This window comes from Phaethon aethereus (assembly GCF_964289735.1).
Source record: "Phaethon aethereus genome assembly, chromosome: 1".
NCBI classification, from domain to species: domain Eukaryota; kingdom Metazoa; phylum Chordata; class Aves; order Phaethontiformes; family Phaethontidae; genus Phaethon; species Phaethon aethereus.
Genome location: NC_138575.1, coordinates 87,136,641 through 87,147,383, shown reverse-complemented (window position 1 = coordinate 87,147,383; position 10,743 = coordinate 87,136,641). Strand labels below are relative to the sequence as shown.

At 41.2% G+C, this 10,743-nt stretch overlaps 1 protein-coding gene across 1 annotated transcript in view; it reads right to left on the bottom strand.

Annotated features, from left to right (window-relative positions):
- Nucleotides 1–4,078: 4,078 nt before the first annotated feature.
- LOC309414321 (ephrin type-B receptor 5) overlaps nt 4,079–10,743 on the bottom strand; it is a gene marked incomplete at both ends in the record, with an annotated part of 64,697 nt that continues 58,032 nt past the window's right edge. The window contains 8 exons of the mRNA XM_082011630.1: nt 4,079–4,187; nt 5,268–5,423; nt 6,648–6,841; nt 6,991–7,140; nt 8,169–8,384; nt 9,302–9,549; nt 9,960–10,079; nt 10,190–10,245. Coding sequence (XP_081867756.1) covers nt 4,079–4,187; nt 5,268–5,423; nt 6,648–6,841; nt 6,991–7,140; nt 8,169–8,384; nt 9,302–9,549; nt 9,960–10,079; nt 10,190–10,245 — 1,249 coding nt within the window. The remainder of the gene's footprint in view (nt 4,188–5,267; nt 5,424–6,647; nt 6,842–6,990; nt 7,141–8,168; nt 8,385–9,301; nt 9,550–9,959; nt 10,080–10,189; nt 10,246–10,743) is intronic.

Genomic DNA, 10,743 nt, shown 5'->3' with positions numbered 1-10,743 from the left:
GGACATGAGGTTTGCTCTTTCATGCTGTTGTAATGACATCCAAAGATTCAAATTTACATGCGATCTACAATCCTTAGGATGCTCAATACTCATGAATAGTTGCTAGCATGGAATACATGTGAACAGCTCATTGCATTGTCCCCTCTAGCATCAGCTGGTTTCAGGGAAGAGAAAGAATGAGTTTTGTCCTGAACCCAAATCTATTGCTTAGTTACACCTCTATGTGTAAGAGCTGTGTGGCTGACTGCTGAGAAAGTGCGCCAAAGGCAGGCTGGTTATCTTCACTTAGACTAGCCCCCAGGTAGATTTGTTGGCTGGAATCCCTGACCAAAGAAGATCCAGCAATAAGGACAACTCTACCTTTGTCTGCTTATTAAAGTTAAGTTCCTTGGTGTTGCTCATCATTTCCTACCACACCCAGAGGTTTCATTCAGCTTAATAACATATGAATTGTCTGGGACTAAGGAAGCTACAGCAGCTTCTTTCCTTCTTTCTTTCAGATAGTCCCAAGTGCTGAATATATTTGTACTAAACAGACAGATTCTTTGAGATCTCCTTCAGTAGCATTAAACGACTTGTGCTGCCTCAACTAGCCCTAATATAGTGCTGTCAAAGTATGCACTAAGATTACATCCTTGAATTTTAAAAAACAAAAAATAGGGACTGCAAACCATATAGTTTGCACATGCACTGAGGATACTTGGGTGCCAAACATAGAAATCACTGTGTAAGTCATATTGTCATTGAGCCTTTCTTCACCATTATTTCAAGCATGGGTGCAAAAATCTTAGCTTCCTGCTTGTTTTTGAATACTCTGGGTGAGCAGGGCCTGCTTTTGATATAAACATGCCATGGCTTAGTGAGACAGGGATTGCACAGACATGTAGCTCCTGGTTAAGAATTCCACTTGGCTGCTGAAGCAGCATAGGTGTGAACTTGCTTGCCTGATGTGCTCTGGCAGCATGATACATTAACTGACATGCTGATGCAGACCTAATTGTCTGTCTGGGAGGCTGTCCAGCAACAGACACCAAAAAGGCACGTGCAAAGAACTTCATCAGGAATAATTACAAAACAGCTTGCCTTAAGGTGAAGTTTCTTCCTGTTTCCAGATAGTGAAATATTGGTGTTCAAGCAGAAGAGATATTAGTCTTTGCAATATATTTTTTCCAACTATAGTTATGACTCTTCTGAGTTTTCATATAAATGCCTAATGCCCTCCTGAAGGTCTACACATTGATACCTGTGCATTTAATTTACTTGGTCTTCTTATGCACTATATATTATAGATATATGGAGTAAATGTGGGCAATAACTTGTTAATCTTCCATTGCTTCTCTGGCAAAGAATATGGGTCTGTAAGATTTTTTTTTGCATTGTTTCTCACTCTTCTGATGAAGGACAGGTGTCAGGTACCTGGATGAGTCCCACTCCTTTCCCTTCTCATTCTCATCCCTATCTGCTGAGGGTGCTCATATACTGCAGGACATCCCACATGATGTCTGTGGAAACAGAATGTAGGATTTCTGCTTTCACATAAGATTGAGAAAAGTGAGATTAGGATATTTCTAATGCTTTTGCCATGACTGCCTTTCCTCCATGCTTGCAGAGTTGAGGACCAACATGATGACAAATAACACAAGATGCATTGCAGCACAAGAACTTTTGCATCCCAAATTATGGAAAAAGTTAAATACACTGAAAAGAGGGAATCCCCTGGGAATAAAGAGAATTGGGAGACTTCTTACAGAAAACAGTTATCCTTTTGCACTCCATGTGTGACCCCAGCCTAAGTTTCCCACTAGGCTGAAAACAGGCCATAGGATATGAACTAGATCACTAATTTTTGCACTAATCTTGACCACCCAAGGTATGGAAAACATAGCCTGCTGTGTTTCCCCAAATGGCCCACTGAAATTCTAGAACATACTTATATATAAATATGCGTACATGCATTGTTGTCCTTTGGTGAATATATATGGAAGACCACATATTCCCCTCAACATCTTGTGCTCAATATGCTTTCTGAAGAGGACACCACTTGTTCAGTCTCAGATGCTGTAGGTGGGGCTGATAGTCAGTCAGCATACATAACTGAATTGTATTACAAGTTTGTAGAAACACCTTAAAAAGCAACAGACTCTTTTCTGGGGTAGGACTCACTCTAGTCTGATGTGGTTCTGTTTTTTTTAATCTTCACACTGTCTTTGTACTGCGGTGAATGTTTTATTCTTATTTCCTTGTATTGTTTTTGTATTAACTTTTTATACCTTGAAAGAATGCACTGCTATTCTCCTTCTTCAACTAAAAAAAATTAACAATAATATTGCTCTAATGGTGTAATAGAGTCTGAACTGTGTTGGCTATTCTGACACAACTATTCTGGAGCACCTCCTATCATATTGCGGGACTCTTCAATAACTGTTAAACATGGATTCTCAGTCTTCGATCATTGAGTTGACTGGCGGAATCCTTAAATCCATAGCAGAATTTGTGCTATTCTAATCTTGACAGCTGGAGAAATACAGTAAGTTCATGACTAGTTTGCAGTGAGCCAACAGATGGGCACAGATTGGAAGAGCTAGGGTTATTGCCTCTCTAGACACAGAGAAGGTATCTTTTTATGTAATGTCTTCATTGGGGTCTTGCTTAACAAAGCCATTTCCATTTCCCTTCCTATGTGTTGGTGAGGTGGACAAATGTATAGTTTATCAGTTTTCCTCTCAAGCTCAGTTTCGTGTTTTCATACTCCTGCACAGGGATAGATACAGAGATACAGTCCTGAAGCTCTGATCCTCCTCAAAGCAGATCTTTCCTTGAGGAGGTACTAGTCTGTCTGAAGGGAGACATAAGCTCTGTCATTCTGGTCACTCTCATGCACCTATACCAGACTACATAGTTGGTCCCAAGGACTTTGTTATTCCTTTTATAAGGACTGAAGAGACTTACGGGACTGGTACGCTTCCCTGATCACTCTTGACAAGAACTTGTGAAAGAGTTTCACCTCCCTTGTTCCAGTTGTCTATTTGGAGTTGACTACTGCAGCTCTGCGTTTTCTTCAGAAACAATATTCAACCAGCTGTGTCCATTGATGTAGCTGCTTAAGGTGAGAAAAAGACCATGTATTTTTCAACAGCAAAGAGCTTCAGATTTTTTTTTTTTCCATGCTCTTCAATGTCTGTAAGGGGGTCAGAAGAGGGAAAAACCCCAAATTCTGGGTGCTCAGGATTTCAGAATATCAGAATATTATGCCTTTCCTCTCAGGAATGGGTTTGTGAGGACCAGAACCTATTTGTTTCCCTCCCCGCTTGCAGATCCAGTAGGATGGATTCTAGGAATCCTTACTGTTTCATTCTGTTGCAGTACCATAGAGTTGTGTAGCACTAAGGACTTGCTGTTCCTGGTGTCAGCACAAAGGATTAGTAAGTTTCCCTCCTGGATCATGGAGCAGACCCAAGAACTGCACAAGAAATAGCATAAAAGTTTGAGCCTTTTACTCTCAACCTCTTTACCAGGTGACATTGCTTACATATTGTGTGCTAACTGGAACTTGAGTTCTGGACCAAGCTGGCATACCAAGGGATAACTTTCTGCTCATCTCCCTCTGAGTAATAATCTCTCACATCATGATGGCATTCTTTTGGAAAAAAACGTAATTTTTTTGTTGCCTTTATTATGTTTTTGTAGCTTTTCTGGGCTCTCAGCCATCGATAAAGCCTGCTGTTGGCTTTGTAGCTTTGTCTGACACCTTTTGTTGGCAGAATCAACAGGTGCTTGTGATCTATCCAAACTATTATTCCATCTCCTCCCCATGTTATTATAACTTTCCCCCCTTCAATCTATTCCCAGTGTCTGATGTCAGCCACATTTAAATGCCACCAGTTATTTAGCTCTGCTTTCTAATCACGGGAAGGCTTTGGTTTTGTTCATGGAACAGGACATGTAGTGTGCACTCTCTGGGTGCACTAAGTCTTCAAGTAGCATACTGACATGTCTTTTTCTTACAGTGAAAATCCCTCTGAATTTCCCCAGAACCTTTCCAGAGTTTGAGACTAGTGGAATAAGGATGGTGTAAACATCACACTTCAACTGGTTCAAGCTGATTCAAATGGACTCGCATGAGCTGGATGCTGTTTAGAATCTTTTTCTGGTGACCAACGAGGGTGATGCCAATACGCTGGATATCTCTGCAAGAGAATAGAGGATGTGGAAGGTGTTAAAATGGGTGTCTTCTTCTGAATAGTCACAGACCATTTCCCTGTAGATCCAAATCAATGTGTATGCATATACATGTATGTGTATCTTTTTCTGAGAAACAGTTGACAAGGCTTCTACTTTTGCTCAGCAAATGTGTGTGGGTGGAAGGGGTGTCAGCAGAACTTGGCAGGTTATGATACAAAAAGAAGCAGTGGAAGTGGGACACGAAAATGATCAGAGTGCTAGAAGACCTCTCCTAATGAAGAAAAGCTGAGAAAGTTGGTGTTGTTCAGTCTGGAGAAGAGAAGGCTCCAGGGAGATCTTATTGCAGCCTTCTAGTACTTAAAGGGGGCTTATAAGAAAGATGGAGAGAGACTTTTTACCATGGCCTTTAGTTACAGGACAAGGGGCAATGGTTTTAAATTGAAAGAGGGTAGGTTTAAACTGGATGTAAGGAAAAAATTTTTTACTATGAGGGTGGTGAGACCCTGGATCAGGTTGCCCAGAGAAGCTGTGCATGTCCCATCCCTGGAAGCGTTCATAGTCAGGTTGGACAAGGCTTTGAGCAACCTGATCTACTGAAAGTTGTTCGTGCTCATGGTAGGAGGGTTGGACTAGATGATCTTTAAAGGTCTTTTCCAATTCAAACCATTCTATGATTCTAAGAATATTCTCTTTCCTGGCTCCTGTCTTCTACATAACACTTCAACCCAGTATATGGTGCGGTTGGTTCTACACATCTCCTTAAAAGTGGTTAGTACCTGTGACAGCTGTCATGGAAGTTCTGATGTAACAGTCTCTCTGCAATACTGACAATACATTTTGTAGTGTACACAAAATCAGTATTAGTGCTTATAGAAACAGATTAGAAATATACAGAGGTATGGAGGGTGTCCAGAGGCCCTAATAAGATGTAAGAGACTGTAGCTACTTTGCTCTGGCTTCAATCTTCTTTTTTCATGTGTATGTATTCTCCATATAGCCCGTACTAAATATTTCTCATTCTGCTTTCACTTTCTCCATGGGAAAATCAGTGTCTGGTATCTTCTGCTCTCTGCCCCTCTACTTACTCCAGAGTCATGCGTGATATGACATCAAATGTAATCAGACCAGCCTGGTCAAAATTCTCCTTGTAACGGCCCATCTTGATAGCATCCAACCACTCATGGGCATTGCTGAGTGAAGGGAAATCCAGAGGACGGTTGCTCAACAGAGGCTGAGACGGTCTGCAAAAGAGGCAGGTTCTAAAAACCCAAGTTATCAACATTAGCTGACCACACTAGTAACGTCAGAGTTATAAGAGGGAGAGAATGCAACCTCTGAGGAGCACAGAATGGAGCAGAACAATTATATTTTTCTTCATAGCCCGATTCCTAAAGTTCTACCTTGGTGCCCTGTTTCTAGACCACCTGTGTTCCCTTTTCTGCCTGAAAACAAGCTACCCAATCCAAGATATTGATCCTTCCTTCCTGTTTTATACTCTCTCAGGCACATTCTCTTCTCATTGCTCCAGATCCTTCCACACTTTCTGGGTTTAGACTTGTTAGCTGGGCACAATTGCAGTGAGAAGGTTTCTGAGGCACAGAGATGAGACCTTATAACTTTTTAACTTTATGACTAGTTGTTCCTCTCCTAGATGCACACCTTGGATCAGAAAGTAACCTATGAGATGAGTACATTGTTTCAGCTCCAAAACGCATCAGGTAAAAGCATAGGAGTAAAAGACCAAAGAAATTACTGTTTATACATGGCATTTGCTCTTTTGTGTGTCATCTGAATCTGTCCCAAAACTGTAACTCTCTTTATGTGCTGTTTTTTTAGTAAACTGAGTATGACTCCAGCTGTGGAGTACATTGCAGTGAGACAAGGTTTATAACCATGGCAAAAAACCTTCCAGGCCAGCAGATGTAATTCTGTCATCAGCCCAACAGCCATCTAAAATCTTGGTGACTTCTCCTTTGCTGACCTCCTGCCTCTGGTTCCATCAGGCTGTAATGTGCAGCTGGGAAAATATGGGATGCAAGCTGCAGTTCTAATTAGTTTTAGCTACAGATTTCCTTCCCTCCATAAGCTAAGGTCTTCTCTTCCTTCATCACCTCTTGTGATCACACATTACTGTGTGATCACAGAATATCTTGTGTAGCAGCACACAGATGTGTCCCTCCCTTCATTGCTTAAGATCCTTCACTCATGTTCATCCTCAGTGCACCTCATCAAGAGATTCATCTCCCCTCACATTCAGCACTCACAACTCCTCATCACCTATTAAGAGAATCAGGATATACAGTTCTTCCAACCCTCTCCCCCATTTTTTTCCCCTTCCTATTTGTTCCCAGTCTTAGATGAGAATGTCGGAAAAAATAGTATATAGCCTGATTTACTGCTTTCTTTTCCTCATGATACCTACCCAGAGACAAGCGTTATTATTTTGCACTAACTCCTCATCTCACCTGCTGCTCCCAGTGCCAGTGGCTTTGAGGGCAGATGGCTTGCGGATCATTTTATCTAGGGCACTGACTATTTGCTCAAATTTGGGTCTCTGCACCCGCTCCTTCTGCCAGCAGTCAAGCATCAGCAGGTGCAAAACAGTTGGGCAGTCTGGGGGTGGTGGCAGGCGATAGTCCTGGTCAATGGCATTAATTACCTGTAGGAAAAGAAGAAAAAAGCTTTATCACAGCTGGGAAAATAAAAGGTAAACAAGCTTCAATCACTTGGTGGTGTATGACTTTCTGCTACTTGAATTGATACAGGACAGAGAGGCAGATGTATATTCTCACCACTTCTAAAACTTACATCCTGATTGGACATGTCCCAGTAGGGCCTCTCACCATAGGACATCACCTCCCACATGACAATGCCATAGCTCCAGACGTCACTGGAGGAGGTGAATTTGCGATACTGGACAGCTTCAGGGGCAGTCCAACGGATGGGGATTTTGCAGCCCTAGAGAACAGTCAGAGAGTAACCACAATGTTAGTAAGATAAGAACTATTTGTGAAAACAGCATCACTGAACTAATCAGATGCTGGTAGCATGATACAAGTCTGAGCATGGAGTGCCAGTCCAGTTGATGCTGTTTGTAGACATTGTTGGTTTAAATTGAAATTATGCTGAAGGTTTGTTCTATTGACAAATATAGATGAAAAAACAGAATCATGCTCCCTTGCTGCTACAAATCACATGATGATTTTAACTTTTATAGCTCTTTGCAGCATCTGAGAGGTAGCAGATAGCCTACTTCTCCTGAACGTCACAACCATTTGGAAATCTAAAGCCATTTAAACAATCCCAGCCTGCAACACCAAGGACAGATACACTGACTGGCTAGCATTAACTCCTTCCTCTTTCCACCTTGACCTCTCTGACTGCAGGTGTGACCTGCCAGATGAAATAATCATTCAGGTGCTGGTTCTTCAAAACACATTCAGTGACTGAATTCTTCATGCCCTGCATAACAAATAGAAGTTTCAACCCGCCTATTATACTCCCACTCCTTTTGTGGTACATGTAACAGGTGTCAGAGCTTCATAGGCAAAAAGTTCATTTGATGGTTTGTTGTAAGTCCATAAACATACTTATGCCAGTTATCTTTTCTGCAGGAAAAAACCCTCTTTCCTCAAAGCTTGGTGGGACAGGACCTCAATCTCTCCTTCAGTCCTTTATACTTCGTGTAAGAAGGTAATAAAAGGGGAAAGATAGCACCCACATCAGGTTATGAGATTTGTCCTATTCACCATCGTTCCACAAAGAATGGTACTGAGACTCCATTTCACATGGCAGAGTGGATCAGATATTCAGTTATTTTTGGGTTTTTGCTAGTTTGGAACAGATAGCCCACAAGACAGAAGGCTCTGTGCCACTGGTCTCTCTGTTATCAAGAGGGAAGAAAAAAGGTACACCAAATTGAGGAGGAACACAGAAAAATTGTAGGTGGCAGCACTATAGTAACTCACTCCATAGTGGTAACTCACCATAGCTCCGGTATAGGTGGGATTTGAAGCATCATCCTCCAGAAAACGGGACAAACCAAAGTCTGACACTTTGCACACAAGATTACTGTTGACTAAGATGTTACGTGCTGCCAGGTCACGATGCACATAGTTCATGTCTGAAAGGTAGCGCATGCCAGCTGCAATCCCCCGTAGCATTCCCACAAGCTGTAACACACTGAACTGTCCCTCCTTCTGCTGCAAGTGAGGAGGCAAACATAGGCTTTTATGACCACTGAACATGAAGCCAACAGGGAAGACTAACAAAGAGCAAGGTAACAAGGTTGATTTATGAAGTTAAAGAACATACATCTTAACTTCAGCCAAAAACTGAAGTTTCAGGGACAGCAAATAAGAAAGGAACGTGGGCTTAAGGCAATGAATCTCAAATGAAGGCAGACACTGGTGATCTTTTTCTGAAGACAAACCTCATCTTGTGACCATATCCTCCTTTAGCATCCTATGCCTAGTCTCATTAACTACTAAGATGGCTAAATGAATGGCAGCAAACAAATCTACTCTTATTGTTTTAAGATCATTACAATGGGTTCATGTGCTCTTCAAAATGTACCTGCCAAAGCGATTGTGGTTGAATTAGCGTCTGAATCAGTAAAAAAAAAGTAGTGAAGCATCTATACTACAAAAATGTCTATATTTATGTTTCATTACTAGAAAAAACACTGGAAACCCAGAGTCCAAAAATAACTACAAGTTTCATTACTTCATTACGATGTTGAAACTTGAAAACATTCAGCAGAATAAAGTCTGAAAAACATTATTAGAAAGGCAAATTTTGGAGCATGTACATAAGAAACTGGAAGGCTGTGTACAAAGATAAACAATTTAGTACTGTTTACCATTAATTATTTGAGCTGGAGAGATCTAAAATAATGAAGATATTTTATATGATGGGTGAACTTTTGGAATATATTCACCATGTTGGCCCAAAACCACTTACTCTGGTAATTTGTTATTATTTCTATTGCACCTGAAGAGGCAATTGAGGACTTATAGAGACAGGAGTGAAGAAGAAGAACAGGCAAAATTATCAGATCTGAGACTGGCACACAGCAAGATGAAGAGGTAACGGTTGTGGGAGAATCTGGTTGTGGTACCCTGAGGAAGGAATCCAGTGATCCATTCTCCATGAACTCTGTGACAATCATGACTGGTCGGCTCTTGGTGACCACACCCTCCAGATGGATGACATTGGGATGCTCAAATTGCCCCATGATGCTGGCCTCACTCAGGAACTCTCGTCGCTGTTCATCTGTGTAGCCCGACTTCAGGGTCTTAATAGCTACTGTGTATTCACGCTTCCCTGGGTGTTTTAGGCGCCCAAAGCACACCTCTCCAAACTCTCCTGTCAGAGAGGGAAGAAACACACCTCAAGTAAGGAAACACAGCAAAGAATTTTAGCCAGGTGCACCAAAACTTTCTACTATGGAAAACTCCAGGTGCTGCTTTGGAAGTAGGGCTACTAGGACAGTTTGGATTAAGGTAAAGTTCTTGATGTAGGCTCTGAATTTAGTCAGGTTTGAGACTAAATCTTCAGCGTTCAAAGGAAGACCTCTGAGTCTTCAAAGGGTATTTTAAACTTGGTTTGAAGCTAGCATCTAAGAATAAGTAGGCTAAGATGGATTTTGGTAAAAATGAAAGTTAGCTATCCTGAGACACTTGATGTACCATGGCTGGGTCCATTTCAAGCCAGTAGTGTGTAAGGTCTCAAGGTGAACAAGAAGGCACTTCAAAATCTGCAGATTCTCACACTACCTGATCCAATGACCTCCTGAATCTTGATGAAGGACACATCAATCTCCTTGGCAAATTCGCGAATAGCTTCATTGGGATCTTCATAGGTCGAAGGATCAATGTAATACTTCACTCCAAGTCCTGCAGTGGAGGAGAGAGCCCAAAACATCACCAGAATCAAATGGTGTTTGGGTGTTAATGAGTCCTGAAAAGAGACAGGCCCTTGCCATCTGTTGCTCAAGAACGCTTACCTCGTGCACTGATATACTGCTGCAGACGGTCTGTGTATGGAGTCTCTCGCCTTTTACTGCAGGACATAAAGGAGAGGAAAGTCAAAACACAGACAAGAGTCTCTCATAGGATATTGGGGTAGGCTTCGCAATGCAAGACTCAGATAATCTTTGAATTTAGAGGTAGAAGATGGGTGTTAAGATCCTGTCCATCTCTTGGTAACCAGTGCATGCTTGTTTTCTATGTGGTAGCTTTTATACCACTGTTTGCATCCCCACTTTAGATATGACAAAAGATAGGGCCTCCAGCACTATCCTGAAAAAAAAATATTACAGTTTAACATTACTGTCTTGGAAGTTTTCTTGCTATTCAAGCTAAATTTGTGTTTTAATTTAATTTAATTAATACAAATTATTCTTTTCAATACCAGTCTAAACCATCTCCCATGATGTCTTTTAATATCTTCAAAAACATTCTAAGAGCCATTTACTCTAATGCTTGATTTGTATAAATTTAACCCAAAGTTTAGTTCTTTATTTTTCTTCCTGGTTTCTTAAAAGCATTTACTTTGACT